Source organism: Astatotilapia calliptera, chromosome 22 (genome assembly GCF_964374335.1).
Source record: "Astatotilapia calliptera chromosome 22, fAstCal68.1, whole genome shotgun sequence".
Classification (NCBI taxonomy): Eukaryota; Metazoa; Chordata; class Actinopteri; order Cichliformes; family Cichlidae; genus Astatotilapia; species Astatotilapia calliptera.
In genome coordinates, this window is record NC_137442.1 from 20,695,428 (window position 1) to 20,718,585 (window position 23,158).

The window sequence follows — 23,158 nt, forward strand, 5'->3', positions numbered from 1 at the left end:
ATAGACGTTTGGCTGAATTTTTAAATTAATGAGGAATGAAGAGAACTAAAAAAAAAAAAAAAGCAATCAGAGTTTGGTGAAGAGTTGGAGGCTGCAGGAGGCAAGGAGCCCAGAGGGGTAGACTCATGTTGAAATGTGGCAGACATGGGCTGGGAGGCTGAAAATGGAAAATGTGACATGTCGTAGCACAACCAAAGGGCCCCCATTTTAGGCTGTGTGGGTGTGTCACTCAGCTGCTGAGTCTTGGTTTTGGTAAGGTGGTCCAAAAAGGCCATATCAGACCCTGATGCACTATATGCAAATTATATACTGGTGCAAGCCTTGTTAGGTCAGAGTGGATCACCTTTTTACCAAATGTCGAAGGCAGTAAAGCAGGAGCACTTCTAATTCTGTCATAAGTGACATTTGCGTATGCTGGCTAGTTTGACATGATCTTGATCCCTTTTAATCCTGTAGCTGTCATGGTCCTGGGCCATGTTGGCCCAGTATTCTTGGTTCCTTGTATTTTCGCTCCTTATTTAGGCCATGTTTTCTGAGGTGTCCTGTTGTGGTGTTCCCTAAGTGTTTTCCCTTTGTGACTCTTACCCCCTTTGTGCCCCTCTGTGTATTTATGAGCCCTCGTCTCTCTTTGTGTTTAGTCCATGTTTCCCCCAGCCTGTTATGTCTGTGTTCTCCCCGTGCTCTCTCTCCTCCTGTCTGAACCTCTGTGTACTTCCTGTTTTACTTTGACAGTCTCTCGTCAGTATGCGTCATGTTGTGTTCACTCCTGCCCTGTCTCGTTATGTTTATCAGTGTCACCTGTGTTCCCCACCTGTGTGTAATCTCCCTGTGTTCTCTGAGTGTATTTAAGTTGTGTCTTCTGTCATGGTAGTTGCTGGTTCGTCTGTGTTGTTTCCCCTCGGTCTCCCTGCGTCTTCCCGTATGTATTTCCCCGGACCTCCCTGCATCCTCGTTTCTGGTTTGTGTTATTAGTTCTACCCAGTTTAGGTTTTCCTGTTTCATGGTACCCACACCGTTGCTGTTTGTATTTTCGGTTGTCAAATAAACACTCATCTGCACCAGAGCTGCCGCATTTTGGGTCCTATTTCAACTCCACACGGCTTGCCCCGCAAACCGTGACAGTAGCTCTCCGGTCAAGGAAGGATGGCTCTGCTTTTCTATAGCATCACTCACCAGGCCTGTCAAGTCAAAAGGTCAGGGTGTAAACCAAAAACCCATCCTAACCTAGCCATTAGGCAACCTCTGTTTAGTTTCTCAATATCCTTTGGTCTTGTGACAATCTGTTGTTCTGTTTTGAATGCAAATACCCCCCATTTTGCACGTAGTGCTCTTGCTATTAGTCACAGCTGGAATAATCAGGAGCTGTCAAAATATTATGACCTATTAGGAACTTACTTACTTGCACAAGCAATGTAGCTGCAAAATGTCACAGATTTGAACAAACAGTTGTGAGCTTTAATGCTCCCTTTTTCTTGTCGCCTTCTCCTCAACCAGTCAGGGCAGATGGCTGCTACTTCCTGAGCCTGGTTAGCCTGAGATTACTTCCTGTTAGAAGGGAGCTTTTTCTTCCCAAGTGCTTGCTAATAGGTCCCCCCCCCCCCCCCCCAATACTGTAGGGTCTTTAACTTAATTAACTGAATTGAATTAAGGTATTTATTTATCTTTTTTTTTTTTTTTTGGTGGGGGAAGGGTGGGGGTGTCAGGTAAGAATCTCAAAATTAAAGAAAATACAAAATTTTAAGTCCTTTAAAAAAACATGAATCAGGGTGGGCCATTTATATGGATACACTTTAATAACATGGGAATTGTTGGTGATATTAAAGTCCTGTTTGTGGCACATTAATATATGTGAGGGGGCAAACTCCTCAAGATGGGTGGTGACCATGGGGGCCATTTAGAAGTCGGCCATCTTGGATACAACTTTTGTTTTTTCAATAGGAAGAGGAGTGGATCGAAATCGTGTTGATATCTGGTGAATGCAGTAACCGGGTCATTGCAGCAGATTTCAATGCAAGACACTCTACGAGACCACCCATCTCCCATGCTACAGTCAGCAAACTGCTTGCTAAGTTTCGTGAAACTTGTTCAGTCTTGGATTTGCCAAAATGTGGACGCAAGAAAACTGTCACTAATGAAGAAACATCAGTGGCTGTCCTAGCTTCATTCAGCAAGAGCCCACAGCGTAGCACTTGCCTCATGTCACTGGAGAGTGGCATTAGTCGAACATCCCTGAGGATGACCCAGATCGGCGCACAGAATTTGCAGAATGGGCAAAACAAAAATTGGAACAGGATCCTCAGTTCACGCAGAAGATTTTGTTCAGTGATGAGGCAAACTTTTATGTGAATGGTGAAGTTAACAAACAAAACCTGACACTAGCTCACATTGGATGGATGGTGTGGTATATGGGGTACAACGATAGTGGGTCCATTCTTCATCAATGGAAACCTCAAGGCCACTGGATATTTGAAATTGCTACATGATGATGTGTTTCCCTCTTTATGCACTGAAGCTGGCACGTTCCCTGAGTTTTTCCAGCAAGATGGTGCGCCACCACATTATGGGTGCCAGGTCCGAGCATTCCTAGATGAACAGTTTCCTGGAAAGTGGATTGGTCGTCGTGGGCCAGTTGAATGGCCCCCAAGGTCTCCCGATCTGACCCCCTTAGACTTTTATCTTTGGGGTCATCTGAAGGCAATTGTCTATGGTGTGAAGATACGAGATGTGCAGCACCTGAAACTACGGATACTGGATGCCTGTGCTGGCATTTCTCCTGCGCTGTTGCTATCAGTGTGTGAAGAGTGGGAGAAGAGGGTTGCATTGACAATCCAACACAATGGGCAGCACATTGAACACATTTTATAAGTGGTCAGAAACTTGTAAATAACTCATGAAAGAATAAAGTTATGTTGAAACCAAGCACACCATTGTTTTTCTTGTGACATTACCAATAAGTTTGATGTGTCACATGGCCCTCTTCCTATTGAAAAAACAAAAGTTGTATCCAAGATGGCCGACTTCTAAATGGCCACCATGGTCACCACCCATCTTGAGGAGTTTGCCCCCTCACATATACTAATGTGCCACAAACAGGACTTTAATATCACCAACCATTCCCATGTTATTACGGTGTATCCATATAAATGGCCCACCCTGTACATGTGCTATAATAATAATAATAATGGATTGCATTTATATAGCGCTTTACAATACCACTATTCATTCACTCTCACACACTGGTGGAGGCAAGCTACAGTTGTAGCCACAGCTGCCCTGGGGCAGACTGACAGAGGCGAGGCTGCCATATCATGCCATCAGTCCCTCTGGCCATCACCAGTAGGCGGTAGGTGAAGTGTCTTGCCCAAGGACACAACGACCAAGACTGTCCGAGCCGGGGCTCGAACCAGCAACCTTCCGATTACAAAACAAACACCCAACTCTTGAGCCACGATCGCTACATATCCTTAAATGCAGTATAAGCTCTCTTGTGGAGCACTTTGTGACATCTGTCTGTGAAATGTGCTATACAAATAAACTTTTACTTACTTACTTTACAAGACAAATTAGAACCTTTATTTTGAAGGGTTGTGCAGCTTATTGTTGCAGACACTGTAAGACTTTGTCCTGTAGACGATGCGCTGACCCCATCTACAGGTGAAATGGAAAACTTGCAGGCTCTCTGTAATAAAGTGCAGTAAAAAGGACAATTGCAGCAATGTTTTGTGTCTTTTAGGTGTTATCAGCACCTTTCAGCAACCAAAACTATTTTAAATGAATTATTTTATTAGGATTTCTTCACTGGGACCATTTGAAACTGTCTTTGAGGGGTGCCAGATTTGCTGAAGAATGTGCTCCGATAAACAAAAGCTTAATTGACTTTTTTTCTTTGTTATTATTATTATTATTATTATTATTATTATTATTATTAATAAAGCCACTTTTAACCATTAATCATTCTTTTCAGTTTTCTCAGTAAATAGGGATCCCATGATTAAGTGCTTGACAGCAGAAAAAAAAGAGACTTTCTTTAATGGTGCCATCACCAAACTAGGCACTCATTTATGCGGCGTACAATGGCTTAATTCATTCACTGTGCAGTTCATTCCCAATCCAACCCTTTGTGAGGGTGGTAATCTACAAAGTAAAACTCTTCTGCACAAGTCACTGTGGGAAAAGCATGTTAGTGTTTAACATGTGACTATTTTTAACCTTTTTTAACATCTTCTCAGACTATGCGGGATCGCTGGACTGACAGGAAAAAAAGGTGCTTTTTAAGAGCTTTATCTCATTATCTCTACAAATGACCTAAATTAAAGTGACAGTCTCCTCGTAGTAAGAGCAATGTAAAAAAAACTCCCATTTGCCATTAATGCCATAAGATGAAACCTTCAGCTTTTCTCCAAGGAATCGTTTTCCCCCCACAGCGTCCTCAGGGTTCACAGACAATATGAAAATGTGTATCTCTCTCTGATTTTGAGGAGAGTCTTTAGATGTCCTAAAGGCATATACATTCCTCGGTCTTACCCCAGTATCACTCGCTTTGTCTTCTTCTTCTTCTGTTATTTCTAGAATTACAAAATCATTCCACACAGAGTGGCGTTTGCTGACTGTTATGTCAGCCGAAAGCGCATTAAGCCAACAAAACTGCTGTTAGCAGGTAAAGGCTTTATTTCACAGCCCGGGGGTCTGAAGCAGCAGACAGCTGGTCTAATGTAAAGACACAGTTTCCATTCTGCTCTTTCACAGTTTTATGTCTCATCTTCCCTTTGATATAGTGCAAATCCTCAACCTGAGGGCAGCTCAGTGTGTGTGTGTATGTGAGAACACACTGTGTTGTCTCTCAGCCATGTGGACCTCTTCGTACTCTTGGGTTCACATGGGAGGAGCCTAGAGCTGCATGCAGGAAAGCCAGCTCCTCTTATTTCCCTGGCAAATGTCACCACAACCAGTCACATTTCTCTCCTCCTCCACCACCACCACCTCTTCTCTTCCACACCTCTCCTCTTCCTCCATCCCTCAGTCCTTGCACTGCCTGTCAGAATTCCCACATATCCCCAGAGGATAAGATGCCATGGAGGCCACAGGAAGAACTGTGCTGTGTGCCTGCTCTGCCTTCTGCCTTCTGTTCATCCTAACAGGTGAGTGCGGGTTTGTGTTGAGTTGTCACGACAGGACGTTGTGCTCGAGCTGTCAGTGTTGTGTTGGTGTAGTGATGGCTGCTGCTGTGGTTACTGTGTTTGCTTGGTTGGTAGAAACTGAAGGGCGAGCTGAGGAAGTTTTCATGGTGTACAGTAACAAAAATGTTCACTCACATCGTTGATGTAGTTTGTTTGAGAAACACATTTTCAACATATGTAAACCTTAAAATATGGATCTTTATAGGCACAAGAACTCCATTTAACAACACCCAGAGTGGGGTTTGTGTTTTTCTTTTTTAAAAAAAAAGCAAAACTTGGCATTAATATCTTGTAATAATTTGGGAAACTGGTTGACAAGCTTTTTAAACTGAACAAAACTGAGCTCCCGACGGTGTGTTTAAAATCTCAGAGCTGTAAAGTTTTCCACGTAGTCCGTCCTGGTTCCTTTTGCATGTCCTTTCCATACTCGTTGCTGCATGACTCTACAGAATTAGCTTTTCTGTTCTGTTGTTGGCCGTGAGTAGACATAAAAACAGGGTCATTTGGAAAGAAGAAATGACCTAGGCCACAGCAGTGTGACTATGAGATAACAAACGTGTAATAGTGCGTGTCGTGTGACCTGATAAAGCCAACAGCAAAATCCCCCAAGTTTGGCTTCCCGTCTACTTTGATGTTTGTATCAACAGCCATCCTTGAGAAGCCCCGTTCGTCTTATCTGAAAAAGGACAGAAGATGGTGGCGTTTGGATACGTGCGGTGAGGTGACTCTATTTAGTATCCAAACAACTTGGATGTGTGTGAGGGTGATAAGAGGCAGGTGCTTTTGGGTCTCCACACGAAAGTGTATGTGTGTACATGGGGGGTAAGGCCACCAAACGAAGCTTCCCTCTCACCTCAGAGTGTTTGTAATCATTGTGTCTGTAATCACCACCACAATATCCATGTTGTTTGGGGACAACAGTGAGGGAGCGGGCTCGGCACACTCCTCCTCGTTCTGCCTTTTCACCGGATCTCGGCTGGTGTAAACACAGACACACTCCTGCTACTGACACACAGACACACTCTCACACACACACACACACACACACACACACACACACACACACACACACACACACACACACACACACCGAAACTGGCCTGCGGTCCATTAAGAATGGGACGTGTCACCGTGGTGTTTGTGCTGCATGCATTATTTAGGACATAACAGCAGACAGTAGATCTATTGTGATGTTCAACATGAGCAAAACATGACAGCTCAGAGGAACAGCAAGGGACATGAGGGAAAATATGGTTTTACAGGAAAAACAAAAGTTTCTCGAGTTTTCGCCCCATTTTTCCTATCGTGATTGCGCAGTATGATGTGTAACACAAACATAATTAAGTCTTGATGAATTCAAAGTTTACATTTTTTGATCTACAGCCTATAAAAACTATTATTCACGACCGATCTTCAAGACATTTCTTCTGTGCCGAAAAAAGAGAAGATGCACAAACAGAAGCGAGACAAAGACACTCGATCACAGAAAGAGGAAGTTGAAAGAGATAACTATGAACAAAAACTGTGAAGTTTTCGTGAGTTTGTTTCACAGCAGCACTGCCTACTCACATGCTGCTGCTTAACTCAGCCTGGCATCCAAATGGACTCAATCATTTCACCTCATGTAAAATGTCAAGTGAACACAGGTCGCAGCACAGATGTAATTCAGTGCATTTTGGAAAGATGTGGTCATTTAAAAATGTAAATTAATGACATCATTCATTCATCAGGCTGAGTAAAACCACTCGACCTTCCGGCTGAAGTGGCAGCATGCGCTGGAAAACACTGATAGCTCTATCGGCTGTTTGTGTTTTTCAAGGTTGTCTGTAACAAACTGCCCCGGCAACCTGCCGCAGCTTTAACAGACCACAAGATGCAATAGATCAGCAGTTGTAGTTACTTCACACAGCTCAAGTGTTTGTTTCGCAACGAGTTGCTATAAAAGAGACAGAGCCTGATCCTTGTCTGGCAACAATGTCACTCCGTAGGGAGTTAGGTCAATATTAACACACAGCAGTTTCAGGACCTGGAAACTTTGAAGACTAGGATGCAGGACTGACTTTATCTTTAAAGTGAAATCTCCTCGATATATTGCATCTATAGCATTACATAATTACAAAAAACAACTTTTTCTTTCAATTTTCTCCAGTTTTTACATTTGAATCCTCCAACAACCCACAAAATGACAATTCTGAAATAAAGCAGTGTCAAAAGATAATATCAGATTGTTACCAAGTGCCAGTAATCACTAATGCATGTCATATTTTTCAATTTTGAATGAAAGTATTTTTATCAATGTTAGTGCTCTATCACATGACATGCACAACAGGGTGATAGTGTCAACTTTAAAGTGGGGTACACAGAAAAGCCTATTGTATCATCAGACAGTGCATCTTTTGTAGCATCTCATATATCAGTGTCATATATTGATAACCACAGGCAAAAATATGATTTCTTGTCAAACAAAACAGACGATTGTTGCCCAATTTTGCGGTCTCTCTGAGCTCAGTTTGGTTCAGTTTGATCTTTGTCAGTTCCTAATTCAGCTGGCATGTTTCCATGGGGAAAAAAACCCTTTATCAATCCCATCTCCAATTCTTTGACTCCACTACTGTAGAGTAGTGGAATTGAACTCAGGACCTTCTTGCTGTGCGGCAACAGTGCTAAACACCGTGCCACCGTGCTGCCCACCCCATAAGCCTATTGTAGTTTTAATTGTAGACATTAGCTTGCTGGAGTCATCGTGTATACAAAGAGTTTCTCTGTATGAAACATGATGTGTCACATGGACAATCTAACATGTTACCTTTCACTGGTTGTGCAGTAATTGAGTTTTCCTTCATTCCTTCTCCCACCACCTGCATCAACTCAGAGGTCAGCTCCGAACTGATTCACATTGATCCGTCGGTGAGGCATGTCACTGAAGGGGACTCTGTGTTCCTGTCTGTGAAAACCAACTTTTCACCGGACAAAGCAGAATTTCAGGGAACTTGGTGTCACACCGGGATGAGCAGCACCAAGCCCAGGATTTTGGTGACATTCACCAAAAAAAATACAATCTTAAGCATGAAGCACCGTGACCACCTCGTCTTCAACAACTCCACCTTTTCTTTGGAAATCAAGAACTTAAACAGAAAAGATGAAGGAGATTATCACTTGAGCATCAACATAAAGCATGATAACAAACCAGGAGACATTGAAGAGGAGAAAACCATTCGTGTAACCGTAGATGGTGAGTTGCATGTTTCTCAGACCTTATCTTTCCCATAATTTAATTTTATTAATTAGCCATTGCTCAGATATTAATTGTTTCTTGCCTTCCACCCCTGACTAGTTCCCGTGTCCAAACCAGCCATTGAGAAGAGCCCTTCCTATGCAGTCATTGAGGACAAAGCAAACGTCACCTTGACTTGTTCTGTTGAGAATGGAACAAGAGTTATGTTTAAGTGGTTCAGGGATAATGTTGCATTGGGTCCCAGTGACAGATACCACTACTCCCAAGATAACTCCACACTGTTAATCAGCCCTGTGAGAAAAGAGGACAAGGGAAGTTATCACTGTGTGGCCAGCAACCCGGTCACCCGGGGCCAACACAGCAGGGCTGCGGAACTCAACGTCTACTGTGAGTAGCTGTAGCTTATTCTTCGGTTTCTGAACCCTGTAATGACTGTGTTCACGTCTGAGAGCTGCTTTATAAAGGTTTTTATTTTATAAAAACAATTAAAAATCTAAAATGTCACATATGTGTTCCTGTACTCATCCTAAACCTTGTTGTTTTCTCTTCTCCAGAATAGCTGGAAATGTTGGGTCATGTGTAAATTTTAGTGAGATCAGCCTACTTACTATCAGCTTAAAAAAAAACAAAAAAACAACATGTGCCTGTTATGGGATGGTATTTGCATGGGAGCAGACTTATCTTACAGAGCTCCTCTGTTCTACTATAAACGGCGTAGATGCACTGATAGACTTTATTGGATGTGCCAGTATGAGGCTGAACTGAGAACGTACTGCATGCGTAATTTTTCCTGGGTATTCGTTTTAATGCATTTAAATATTTACAAAACAGACGACTTTGTATTGAAGCGTGACAAAAGAAAGGCGTCGTAGGTTTTGTCTACAGCTTCCTGCACTTTTTTACCTCCACCTCTTTAGTCTTGTGTGTTGTTCTCATCTTGGCGGTGACATCATTTTTGTTTGCATAGGCAGATCGTGTTTGTGTTTCAACCTGCAGGAAGCACTCTTGGTTTCTTTCAGTTTTACTGTATTGAGTTTCTAGTAAAGCCGGTCTCCTTCTAATGTTTGCTTTCACTGGAAAATGCAATAAAAAACCAGCTGATAGTGAACTGGGCTGTTTGCTACTAATAGCTAATTGCTACTACAGTAATTCTCGTTTAACAGATAATTTTCTTATTTAACAGTTAGGTTTTATCTAAAATGTATATTAATATGTTTGTGAATAATATGCTTGACTGTGTTGGAAAAAGACAATTCTTATTTTAAGTTAGAGTAGTGCGCTTTCTCGACAGCCCACGTTCGGTGCTGTGCTAGTCCACCCCCGCCTCACCTAGGTCTCAGTGTTCTCCACTGGCACTGTCAACACACCCACCCGTATTTATCCCACTACTCCGTGTACAGACCTGTGACCCTGTATTTAGAAACTCACTTTTCTTACCCTGCTTTCCTCTGCTACCCAATCATGCCTTAGAGCTGGATGGTTCATGAAAATTACCCACAAAGCAACATCTCACCAGCAAACTGTCATGTTTTTCTCACTCTCCACCGGCCCACACAGATGGCCCTTACAACCTTGAGGTGAACTCTGTCCAGGGCCTGCGCACAGGGGAGGTGTTCACCATCAACCCTGGGGAGCTGGTCTTCTTTGAATGCCAGGCTGACTCCAACCCACCTAACAACTATGTGTGGATCTCCAAGACCCGCAATGCAACTCAGATTGTCACAGAGGGCCCTCGGCTAGAGGTGCGCTCCTACAGACTGGCCCAGGCTGAAGAGTACCTTTGCCGTGCCTTCAACAACGTGACGCAAAAGCAGGACGAAGCCCAGTTTACTCTGGTGGTGGCCAGCTTGGGAACAGGTGGGTAGAGGGTGGAACATGGCAAAAGGGAGGAGAGCGTGGGTAGGTTTTGGGAATCCTCTAAGATAAACACTCTGCAAACAGTGTGTCACGCCAAACGCAGAAGAGCTGGGTGAGCGTTTCGAGATAATCCTTGCCAATGATAAGCACTGACCACCTTTTGGGAACAGTTTGGGAGAGAAAATACTATAACTGGAGCATTACACTGCGTAAAAGCTGACAAGTCAGACCAGGTTATGGCTATAATGAAATATACAGTACATTATTATAAAACTAAGGTTATATCTGTGTTGCTAGGCTCCAGTACCTGCAGCATGTATTTAAGTTCAGTGGCTGGGAAAGTAAACACTGGATAACAGCTGTTATGTTTGTTGACAAGGTTTTATAGCATATGGAGTTTCTGTGTGCTGAATGCAACATTAATATGTTGCCTGGGTGATACTGAGAAAAGGACATTTATGATTACTGCTGATACTGGCTGATTTAACACGTTGTTTAAGGAGACAACAGATGCCCTTTTTTTATTGACATCGAAATCTTTTAAATCTTTTCTGATGATTACAGTTTTAAATTCAAGCATTTTACAGACATGTTAGCCACTGTGGAAGGCTATACTATCTACTGTCTGTAAAAGAGGATGATTTATTTATGTATTTATTTTGGCACCTGACCTGATCATATTTAGATAAATTGTGGATAAGAGAGTGTAGTTCCATATTTTCAGCTAATGCTTGCTAGCTTGGTTAGTTAGCATTGTACCTTGGTTTGGTTAGATACCTGCTAATTAATGGTAACACATAAATAAAATTGGTTTCATTTCTCAAGAAAAATAAAAAACAAAACAGACCACAGCTTAAACACATTGCAACAAACAATAGTTTCCAGGAAACTGTTATAAATGTCAAGTTCAGTAACTTCATTTAGCTAAAGTGCTACCTAAAAGACAGCTAGCTAGATACCGTTAGCCTTTATCTTAACTCACTGGCTACTAAAAAAACCATCATACATAAAATTTAACACATTTTAAACTGAAAAGTAAATTTCACTAAAGCCTTTGTTTGCTTGTTTTTATAGCCGACTTCAATATCCCTGAGATATCTCACTGCAAGACACAAAAGCACGATTTCAATAACACATCTCAGATTTCTATGTGATAAACAGATGCTGCTTCAGTAAATGAAAGAAAATGTTACAAAAAACTTTCTTTTAGCTCATTGGCCAGAATTTCCTGTATTCATAAAATATACATAGTAAATAGTGAAAAAAATAACATGAAAATTGCAATTTAATTGTTTATCTGTTAGTTAATTACTTTGTTGAAGTATAAAGGGCCACTGCACAGGAATCTTAAATTTGGGAAAACTATGAAAATAAAGTTTACGTTTTCCAAAGCTGTCCAGTGGGCCAGGTTGGGGGCTGTTTTTTGCCCCCCGGCACCAAGACCAACTTGTTAACTCTGTCATTCCTACAAAACTGGATTACTTTCAAATGTGTGTTCATGTATCATTCATGTGACTGTTGTTCATTAACAGGGAAAGAGAAGCACACCCAAGAGGGTAACTCTGTATCACCGCTGGCAGTCATTACTGTCTGCTCTTTTTTTGTCATTGGCCTTATGCTGCTGTTCTTCCTCAGGAGAACCTGTCATCCAAAGAGAGGTTAGATACTGTTTTCTTCTGTTGCTTTGGGAAGCACTTTTTTTACAGAACCATATTTGTTTTTAATCCCTGTGAGTTCAATTTTTCTTTCCCCCTGGTTTCCAAGCTCTTGAATGTGGAATTTAATAAACCTTTTCCACAGCAGTCATTTTGACTTGAAATGTAATTAGAAATGGTATTAATTAATGTCATTAGTAACACGTGTGTTTGCCTACTTTTTCATGTGGAAAAAACAAAAACAAACAAAAAAAAGAAAATGTTACTGGGAAAATGTAAATGACTTGCAAATGTTAGATTAAAGGAAACAAGGGCAAAGTAACTTCTTTATTTGAGGAAGTGAAGGTCACATTTGTTATGCTGTCGCTTGCATGCGTGACTTTATATTTTTCTCTCTTTCTCATTCCCGTTCCCCTCTCTTTTATCACCAGTGCTTATGAGCATTTACAACAAGTAAGAACCTTTATTATGAAATTATTTCAAAAATCTACCATTGTGTCTTTTCCCCACATAAGCTTCAATTAACATTTTTATTTTTTCTGAGCAGACCGTTTTCAGAGCAGAAACGACCACATCGTTCAGGTAAACGTCTTTTTTGTTCACAGATTATTCATTTTTCCCTCTTACTGTCAAAAACATTAATTATTAGTGATCCCCGCATAATAACTCTCATATTTATTTATACACATGCATTATATCATATTTAACAAGGAACTGGATTGGAAATAGTAGATGAACAGGGCATTTACTGGACAAATCAGCTTCAAAAAAGCAAGTTTGAAAGCTAAACAACTTAACTGACCTTAACTCAAACAAGATAAGGAGAATTTAACTCAGATTAGAGCAGTTTTATTTTTTTAGATTTATGACATCATATAATTTACCATGCCATTATAAAGTCTGACAGGCTTTAGACATTAACAGCTGTACTGTAGCAAATGTTTTGCTCTGATTTATCAAAATGTGTATCAACAGGTCACGAGGATGCAACCGAGGACTTTGGCATCTACGAGTTCGTCTCCATACCTGGGAAGACGGAATCTACACAGGTATTTTCACAACCAACGAAGCAGCAACACTAATTTTGTCCAAAATCCTTTGTTTTTATAATGCTTTTAATTTGCACGTACGACTAATCCACCAGGCATCGTGCAGATCTTTGGCTCGTCTCGAATCGATTCAAGATATGCATACTACTATCTACGATGTGATCAGACACGTTCCTGAAACTCCGAGTCACAGTTTGCTGAAGTAAAGTCTGGCTGGAGAGCGGAGATGGAACTTTAAATGGTTTAACTTGAAGACTTCATGTTGTAGCTTTATTCTCTTAAGTCTCTGTTATCAAAGCCTGAAGCACTGGTTTTGGTGGCCTGGTTTTTTGCACAAGGGATGAAGGAGACTTGTGGGATTACACAACCTGATAGTGCACTGCTGTTGACGAGAGTTTTGGATGGATGTTAAGTGTATTTTGCTGACATTGGTGTGAAATGAAAATGTATGTTCAGCTCATTTTTATTTTTTCTGTGAAAGCATAACTGAAGTTAAAAACCTTTTGTTTTCTGTTTTAAGGTGAAGATTATATAAAACTAAGCAAATTAGAAGTATTCAGTTTTACCTTATTTTGAAGATTTTCTGATGCATCCAAGGTGCCGAAATTGCCACATTCCTTGATTTATTATTTAAAATGTAGATGAAAAAAAACCCATGAATATTATCATTTTAATTTAGCGTTCCCTGCTGACAGAGTATATTTTGTGAGAAGTGTTATAATTAATGCAGTACGAAATATATATTCAGGTTAACTGTAAATATTGTACATGGATTATCCAGCAGATTCTTTATACATATTATTCTATTCCTATGTTTCACTCTAATCTATTTATTCCTATTAAAACTTTCAGCCCTGCTTCCCCAAATGTAGCATTTTCTCTCTTCTCATAATGGACACAATGAAATGCTCAATGAAAAGACAATGATAAGGAATTCGTAATTCATTATTGTACAGTTTGCATTCACATGTTTGTTTTGTACTTTATTAAAAATATAACTGTTTACTACTCTGGTCAATTGGAGTATGCGCTGTTTGCTAACATCAAACAAGGACAATGTACTCTAATCTGCGAATTCTGCAATTATGTCCGTATTTTTGCTTTAGTTTGCCTTTTTTTTTGTAAAAAGGCAAAAGCAGTAATGGCTTGAAATGAACATTTGTTCTTTCACACTTCCTGGAAAAAAAGAATAGCTGAAGCCAGCAAAGCTGTCAGTTGTTCTGTTGCTTCACAGTCCGTCTTTGTCTGATGTCTTGGCTGTAATCTCTCTCCCCGCAAGAGTTGTGCTTGCAGTCCCAACACTGCTGCAGAGCGCTAGCTTCTTTCAGCCTCGCTGTATTGGTATGCTGTGTACCTGATAGAGATAGGCAGCGACAGACGGATGGTTCAGCATGTGGCGTAGTGCCCTCCACCTGCTCCCGCTGACACCTTGTCACGAGTAGATAGAAACGAGTGTGCGCTTGCTCCTGTTTGTGTGCGCGTGCATACATATATGTGTTGTGGACAGAAGAAGAAATACAGAAATACAAATAAAGGGGCAAGCGTGGAGAGAAAGTCAGAAGTAGAGTGATTCATTTAGAAAGCGGAGGCCAAATTTTTATATGCAGCTCATTAGAAATGCTCCAAGTTTGCCAACCTTGGAGAGTGAATCACGTAAAGGAACTATTATGCAGCTTATTATCACCACACTGTTGTATACTCATTATGTGGTACCATGCTGAGTGCATCTTTTCAGTGTGTGAAATGCTATAGCACAAAATGCTGGCTACTATAGTAAATTATTATCAAACTGTAGTTGTTTCTTTTTTATCCCATGAACATTAAGTCTAGAACTCCTGCTGAATTCTAAGGTGTGACATATCACGACGCTCTCCTGCATAACAACAAGTTGTTTATTAAATCTTGGTCTAATTTTAGCTGTTGAACTGACCAGCCGAGTGTGCTGTGTCTTTGTGGTGGCATCTCCGGGTAGGGGTTGCCATCTGTTCCGTCTCAGTGTATACTTAAAGGGAGGCTCCACACTGTGGATGACTGCCTGACAAACAACAGTGGAGTAAATTCACCTAAGGAGAGCGACCTCACCTTCATTTGACTGGGAAATAGCCTGAGGCATCATTAACCAGGAACTAGAGCTCACAGTGCCTGCTGTGTGCAGCACGCTGCCTCCTTTTAACCAAGCACAGCCCGACATAAAACCTAAGGGGGCAATTACAAAGCAAGCTGAATAGGTCTGTGTGTGCTGTTTTGGGAATGATTTGGAACAGTTTACAATGCAGAGCCTGGCATAACTGCTTGCTTGGCAGAGATGGACCTGCGTGGCACTGAATCTGTGGTGACAGCGGGCAAATTCTTGGTCATGAAAGGAAATTTGCTGCACTAAGGAAAGCCTGCTTTATTGTGTTAACCTGTATGTATATAATGTGTATAATACAGATATACAGACAGTGGCTGTAGAATTAAAAAGGAAATTCTACTTTATTCTTAGGAATAAAACAAACCCTGGAGCTGTTCGGAAACCGGCCCATGTGTTGTACTGATAATAACTTCAACATTATCACACACCTTATATTTTATTCATTAATTGTTTTAATTGAATCATTAGCATAGAAACATGTGTATAGGTTAATATGTAAGGCGTGCACATTAGTGTGTAAAAGTCTTGATCCACCCAGTCCTTTTGAGCAATAGTTCTTCAGGCTTTCTGGGGGTCTTTCAAAGGATTTCTTTCGACATTGGCTGCTTTTTCACTCATTTGCCGTGTCGTCCTTCAACCATTTGTTTGCTTGTTAGGCCACTTAACACTGACCTATGATTTATTTATGATTCAGACATATTAAACTCAATAGATGAACCAGTGTTGTGTCTGCACATAGCACACAGCTTAGCTTAGAACAAGTCCTTAATTTTATCTTTAGGCACTTTGTTACTAGCAGACTAGGCTAAAAACATCATTTGCTCCCATTTCTTTTATTGAGTCCATTCAAAATGTCAAAGACAACACAGCTGACAGACATAAAGTAGTATTTTTGCACCAACAAGGTGATTCCCAAAGAACTGTCAGATGAAAATTCGGCACATCTTGATGATCTGCAATGAGAAAACTGAACAAGTGGAGGAAGTGGAAGGCCTAAAAATTGTTTACAGCAGATGAACATTTGAAAATCATGTCAATAAAATAATTAAAAATAAAATCAGCAAAGACCTGACACAGGACCTGACAGTTGCTCTCTGGCTCTCAGAGATGGTCTCAGTGGAAGGGTGATCGTCAAGAAGCCATTCTTGAGGAAGTGCAACAAAGAGAAATGACTGAGGAATGCCAAATTACACAAGACCTGGACTGGAAATCAGTGGCAACAGGTTTTTATGGAGTGATGAATCCAAATCTGATCTTTATTCATATTGTTGTCAATATGTATGCAGGAGGTACCACAGTGAGTGTCCACAGCCATCTGTAACAAAAACAAGCAAGCAGGAAAGGGTCTGTCATGGTTTGAAGCATTATTGAAGGCCGTGGTGCTGTGGATCTTTGTCAAAATTGATGGAATTATGAACACAGAAAAGTACAGCCATTGATCTGCCGTGCAACATGGTGGAATGAAACACATTGGTGAAGATTTCATGTTTCAGCATGGCAAGTACCCCAAACACCCTGCTAGTGCAGTAAAAGCAATCCTGGAGAGAGAAACACACAGTGAAACACTATCAGTCACAAAAAGAGCTTTGAATGTCATTCAGACAGAGGACTATTCCTGATGACTACTTAAAGAAATGACAAGAAAGATTGCTTAAGAGAGTTCACAGTGTGTTGAAGAACAAATGTTTTAATACCAAATATTGACTTTGAGGCTTGTTTGAATTATATAAACCCTATTTTTGTCTTACATACTGGATTTCTATGTATGTTTGCACACGCCTCAATAAACTGCTGCACCTGTTTCCCAGTTTTCCAGCAAAATATAAATAAATGTGGTGTGACTCAAGATTTCTGCAAAGTATTGAATAAATCCATATACAGAGATTCAGCCTAAAGCCATGTAACAGAAAAATAAGCATATGTGTTGCCATGAACATTAATGATGGCTCAGTTTTATTCAAGTGTCCCATGGCAGCCTCATTTCAGTTTTAGGAAAAACAATACAGCCACTGTGGGTTTTTTGTTTTTTTTTATTTGTTATCATTTGCACCCATATTTTCGTTATTTTTGGCACAAGGAGGCTAGATGACTGCTAATATCTCTGTTAGTTTACTACCATCCAGTGGCGTATGGCAGCAGTACATTACTGTAGAGTCAATCTTTGATGCCTTGTTTATATTTGATCATATTTTATTTTTTAATTTCATTTTCTCTGTTTATAACAACACGTACTTCGGATTTCATCCAGATGTTTTCATTTTTTATACATGTGAAAAGCCTGACAACAAGAGCACAAGCTCTGGCTCTTAAAAAATACATTTCCCAGAAGGCTTTGCAACGTTCTGGTTCCTGCCCTGCCAGTCACGTGAGACTCAACTATGGCTTCCTTCTCGTAGTGATGGAGGTGCACTGTTGACAACAAGACACAGTTGGAGCTTTACTCATTTTTTTTAGCCGCTGATACGACTTGGACTTACGATGCAGAAGATCAAGTCTCTTATGGCCCGTCAGGTGAGCACAGCAGGTGTACAGAAACTACGCTGCCGGCTGTTTGTCTCTGACGGGAGCCGGTAGTTAGCACGACAGCCTGCTAAGCTAACTGGCTAATTTGACAGCTCATCGTTTGGTTCATTAAGTGAAACGTTCAGCCAGACTAAGAGCTGTTTCAGTTGTTTCCCTCAGGCAAATAAGGCATGCACATAGCAATTTACCTCACGCCCCGGTAGTTGAGAGTTTAACACAATAACAATAACAACACAATAATGGGAACTGGGCGGATAGAAGGAAGTTCTCAGTCTGCACATGCAGTGGTGTTTGGCAATTGGTCAAAACTGAACACAACAGAGCATATCGCTTTCAGAAATCTGCCCCTCAGTTCCACTTTTTGCTGTATGCAGTAGTGTGCTGATGAAGTTCTGTGACAAGTTACAGATTAAAAATAAAAACACAAAGAGTTATGTTAAAGCTACCTGTTGTTTGTAGTTTTACTTTGGATTTTATTTTGGCAGGGCCTGAAAAGCCCCCAGGAGAGCATGGCAGACCTCAGTCCTGTGGAGAACCTGAGAATCCCGAGCAAGGTAAACTTCGACGACTTAGACTGCAGCTGTCTGTTTTGATGTGCTGTTTGATGCATGGACAGTGTTCATCATAAAATCAAAGTTTCTCCATCTACCACTTTGTGAGTAGATGCTTATCTTAATAGTTTTGCTGACAGCTTTTTAAAAGCTGCCATATTTTATTGTTTTCGAGTCACAGTGAACGCCATCAGGGAGGGATTGTTTTAGCACTGTTGTTGGACACAGCTGCAAGTTGTAACACAGACCCTGAGTGATGTCTTTGTCATTACCCAGAGTCAGCACTCATGTTAGTAGTAATGGCACCACAAGGCTGTCGGTATTACTAGAGATTTAATTTGTTAATCAATGTGTTGATGATTCATTAGCTATACACTGGATTTCATTTTTTGTGCTTTATCTAAACAGCAGTTGTTATATTATAGTTATGCACTACTGAAGGCTCCTGTTTATATCAGTTAAACAGACTTTATGTCAGTGCTCCTCACCTTACTCAATTTGTGATGCAGACACTGTTATAAGAGTATTTGAACATTTCTGGCATGACAGCGTTTCAAATTGCACTCAGTCATGCTTGGTCACAGGAAGCGTTTGTCACTATCCCCTTTGCACAAATTCAATTCGTCAAGTGTCGACGAAGCAAAAGGCAGAGCGGCTCTATTTCACATTTAGTTACTTACATTCATTCTTAGCATCACTGTGGCTTTTCACTGTAGTGATGACCTTCAATAAATGACTCTGAGTACAGTTTTGTTGCTGTATTTGTTCACAGCGCTGGGAGATATGAGCCAGGTCGACTGAGCAAGACATTTAACCTTTCTGGGTTTTGAACACTTAGCGTTTACATTTTCTTTTTGTATGGTATGCTGTGCTGATGTAGCGTGTGCTTATTTTCTGCTCAGGCTAATGCTGTGCTGTGATAGATGAGACTAAAAAGAGAGTGCATTTTTGTCAGTTCACCAGTGGCGGTTAGGAAAGATTAAGCCGACTGAATTTTAAAATCTGCTTCCAGATTTTAAGTGTCTGATAAGCTCATACTTAGTGTGTGTGTGTGTGTGTGTGTGTGTGTGTGTAATATATATATGGGCTTATGCGTCTAATTGATTGAAAGCAGACTGTGTCTTCAATAAAGATTTCAGGGTTTGTTTTTTTTTCTATGGGCACCTCTGTCTCCTGGCCTTGGTGTCAGGTGACATGGTCAAACTGGATATGCGGTAATCAAACACTTGTTTTGTTTTTTCCTTGCTTGTAACATTCTCGTTTGTCAGTGCTGGACTGAGGATTCTGTGCAAGACCTATCACACCTGCTTTATTTGCCTTGTGTGTTATGAAGCAGTAAGGATAATAAGACCGAAGTAATGGCTTCTGTGCATGTGTTCATGTGGATGTGTGAACTGTAAGCAGACAGTATGCCGCTGTCCATCACCTATTAAGTTGCTCTTGTGTGTGCACTGCAAATACCTGCCTGTTGTGTATTGAACATACACACAGGGCATCATTGTTTGTTGGCTTTATACTTTGGCTTCATTTACTTTGCTTTCATTAATGTGCTGGACCTCTCAGCTTACAGGAAAATAAGATGGGGCCACGACACAAGCCAGGCTTCATGTAAAAGTAGTCCTCCTTCATTACAGGAGAAATAGTCCTCTGCAGGAGTGAGACCGAGGTGCTATTATATGATCATTTTGAGAAATACTGAGATCATGATTATTTAACGCGTCATAACCCAATTAAAATTAAACTTCCTCCATTAACATGATACTGACACCCACTGATTGGAACCATTGCTGTGTTTCATTTTTTATTATTATTGTTAGTATTTTCTGTACCCATGAGTCACATCGTTTATCATCCTTCACATGCTGACAGCAACATCTGGCTAACTGCACGGGGCAGGCCTGATGTGTGCGATGATTAAGTAAATACTGCTATTCAGTTACTGTTTGGACACAGTTTGAGGGTTTGAAAGCAAGGTCAAGATAAATGTGCAGTAGTCGGTCTGTGGCTGATCTCTCTTTTGTAGTATTTAAATGGAAGGACAGCCATTCAACACATTCATCAATAATGAAAGTGCCTGTTTGTTTCAGTCTGGCAGTGGTGGGTTAACACAGTCTGAAACAGGGTCATGACCTCATTAAATGGGCTAAAAAGTATTTAGAGGCAAGTTTGTTTGTTAGATTTTTTAAATTTATCAGTTTGACTTTTCTTTTAGTGATTAATAGAGGTTATTAAACTTTAGATGGATGGCCCTCATGTGAGATGCTTGGGGATCAGTGTTATTTTACAGGGGTAGTGGAAATGGGTGTTTTAAGTTATTTGAATGTTTTGCTATATTGTTGCAATGAAAAATTACAAGATTTGCAAAACCCTTTAAAGATGTCAGAAGCTTTTCTTTTGATTGGTAAGCCATAAAAGGGAAGAAATAAATCAGCTACGTCGGGGGCGGTATTTTCACTTTCTTTTTGTTTTTTTGCAGGGACGCAGGTGTCAGGCTGATTATGTGCACATACGGAGGTCAGACTCTTGGCAATAGCATCAGTTTACCCTCAGGGAAAGCTAGTCTCAAAGAACATCTTATCCCTTGTTCTCCTGGTGCTGTGTACCTAACACCTTCTACAAACATGTAAATCTGGGTCACAGCGAGACATGCGCTTAAAGTTAACAAGTTACAGTCTGTTCGAGATGCCAGTATGATGCCACCTCAGTGTGATGAGTAACAATTGAAAGCTATGACTCAACAGTAGAGCCACAGCATTTGAATAACAGAGATCTTGAGTGATGTCTTTGTTATTGCTCAAGGTCTGTGTTATTTTATCTGCCATGGTAGGAAGATTTTTACCAAAGCCTTTGTAGCAGAGATCGGTAACTTGCTTTTGGCTTCATTGGGCAAACAATAGTAATCATAACCTATTAGCATATTTTAGTTCAAGACGTCCTCATGTTGGTTTTGTTTTCTTCACTGATACGCTAGATGAGATGAAAGAAGTGATCCTTGAAAGGTGTTTGAAAAGCAGGTAGTTTGTTCAGAAGATTCTCGCTGTATTTCTCGGGACAGTTAATTTCTACAGTAGATGGTGTCACCTAAATTACTGAATGATCAGAGCTACCTGTTGTTGCTTACGTGACTTGAAGTTGTGCAAGATGGATTGTTTTGTTTTGATCTTGCTGATCTCATGAGAGTCCAGCTGCCTCGCAAGGTAATGTGTTTTCAGGCTTTATTAGATCTAGCCTTTTAGGAGTGACTTTACAATTACAGATCTTTCCAGACCCCATCAAAAAAACCAGACAGAAAAGATAAAAGATGGCGGTAGCTACTGTGATGTCATCCACTGGTTTTTGAAGTTCTGTTTGCTCATCCACTAGCATCCAGTGGAATATGCTCCTTTTAAAAACATAGTTGACCAAGATTTACACTCCACAGTGTCTTTTTCCCCTCCCTGATCCTGGTTCTGCTGGAGGTTTCTTCCTGTTAAAAGAGATTTTTTCCTTCCCACTGTCGCCAAGGTTTTGCTCATAGGGGGACGGATGTCTGAGGGTTTTACTTATTGTAGGATCTTTATTGTAGAATATAAAGCGCCTTGAGGTGACTGTTGTAAATATGTGCTATATAAATAAATTTCAATTGAATAGAATTAATTTTTTATTCAGTGTGACTTAATATGAGGCACTCAGCCCATAATTACATTAGGAAAGTTTTTACAGAGGTAAAGTGAAAAAGCAGTTTTCCCATAAACTTCTAGAGGATCTTTTTGCAACCACAGCTATCGCCCTCTGGTGGCTTTCAGATAGAATGCAGGTTTACTTAGTTTATTTTTCTGGCCCAGAAGCTATATTAGTGTTGTTTTTGGATGCAGTGAATTAAGTCACATGGACTCCTGTGTGAAGCAGGTTTTAGCATACCATGGATACCAGAGCTTGTCTGCTGAATAAAATGTGAAAAAACTGCAGTAGGAGGGCTTTTTAATTTCAGATGCATACTGAACAAGATACTTTTGGCTGCTCCCTTATTCACACAAACACAAACACACACGCACACGCACACACACACACACACACACACACACACACACACACACACACACACACACGAGAATTAAATGGCTCTAAGCCCTCAAGCTATTTTTCTTTAACAACTTTGATGTTTTTTATTCTTTTTTTTTAATCTCAGTGTTCCTAAGCTGCTTTGTGGCTTGTCAGTAAAAACAAGCCAACCTTCCACCCCTGTCCAATCCTTTCTGTTCAAAGCTGTTGTCTCTCTGTGAGTCACTGTTAAGAGGTTTCTTTGAAGGGGCTGTCAGGTTTTTTTTTATCTCTATTAAGTGATTGCAATGATAACAAAGCCTAGAATAAAATTTGGTTTGGTTGTTTGGTTGCATTTATTTATTTCCCTGTTTTTTTCCAGAGAAATGAATAAATGCTGGTTATTAAAAAAGTTTGAAAGTCTCTGAGCCTTAATCACGCTCCTCGAATGTTGCTTTTTTTGTGATTAAGAAAAATCAAAGATTTGCTTGATGTGCGGATTTAGCTGTTTACTTTGTTTGCATCGTGTTGAAATTAATATTAGCAAAAGCTTTTTAACTAATTCACCATTTTCTCACCAATTTATGAATAATTTCCTAATCTCAAAGCACCTGATAATGAAAACAATCCTAATTACTCACAGTGTGTTATAGGTTTGGTCATACTGTGAAACATGTAGGCAGGTAATTTCAGTGTGATTTTGTGATACATTGAAGACAAAATTCAGTTATTTAAACCTATAAAGCTTGAATTATTTTATAATGGCCAGAAATTTTCATTTTTTAAAGCTTTATTGTTTAATGAACATTGTGATAAATGAAAAGAAAATCATATGTTTAATATTTGCAACATCTGATATGTTTGTGTAATTTATTGCTAAAACCTGCAGGTTTTTTCAGGCAAAAAATAAACCGCACCAGTGATGTTAAGGTCTCAAATCCTCATGTATCAAATATT

The 23,158-nt window shown here is 40.3% G+C and overlaps 2 protein-coding genes across 3 annotated transcripts in view; both read left to right on the forward strand.

Moving 5' to 3' along the window:
• Nucleotides 1–1,174: 1,174 nt before the first annotated feature.
• hepacam2 (HEPACAM family member 2) lies at nucleotides 1,175–13,976 on the forward strand. Its single transcript, XM_026157026.2, has 10 exons — nucleotides 1,175–1,193; nucleotides 5,021–5,138; nucleotides 8,050–8,409; nucleotides 8,512–8,799; nucleotides 9,970–10,269; nucleotides 11,802–11,927; nucleotides 12,356–12,377; nucleotides 12,472–12,506; nucleotides 12,900–12,973; nucleotides 13,069–13,976. Exons 2-10 carry the CDS (start codon nucleotides 5,072–5,074, stop codon nucleotides 13,177–13,179), a joined length of 1,383 nt encoding a protein of 460 aa, XP_026012811.1. The 5' UTR covers nucleotides 1,175–1,193; nucleotides 5,021–5,071; the 3' UTR covers nucleotides 13,180–13,976.
• A 3,483-nt stretch (nucleotides 13,977–17,459) lies between these two features.
• vps50 (VPS50 EARP/GARPII complex subunit) overlaps nucleotides 17,460–23,158 on the forward strand; it is a 123,819-nt gene continuing 118,120 nt past the window's right edge. For both annotated transcript variants that reach the window (XM_026156666.2, XM_026156667.2), the window contains exons 1-2: nucleotides 17,460–17,618; nucleotides 18,116–18,184. In XM_026156666.2, coding sequence (XP_026012451.1) covers nucleotides 17,586–17,618; nucleotides 18,116–18,184 — 102 coding nt within the window. In that variant the 5' untranslated portion in view covers nucleotides 17,460–17,585. The remainder of the gene's footprint in view (nucleotides 17,619–18,115; nucleotides 18,185–23,158) is intronic.

What these genes read in the sequence shown, in the direction of transcription:
- hepacam2 (XM_026157026.2), top strand. Translation starts at nt 5,072, where the DNA reads ATGGAGGCCACAGGAAGAACTGTGCTGTGTGCCTGCTCTGCCTTCTGC. An exon ending in CATTCGTGTAACCGTAGATG is followed by an intron (nt 8,410 to 8,511) that starts GTGAGTTGCATG and finishes ACCCCTGACTAG; the next exon opens with TTCCCGTGTCCAAACCAGCC. An exon ending in TGCGGAACTCAACGTCTACT is followed by an intron (nt 8,800 to 9,969) that starts GTGAGTAGCTGT and finishes CGGCCCACACAG; the next exon opens with ATGGCCCTTACAACCTTGAG.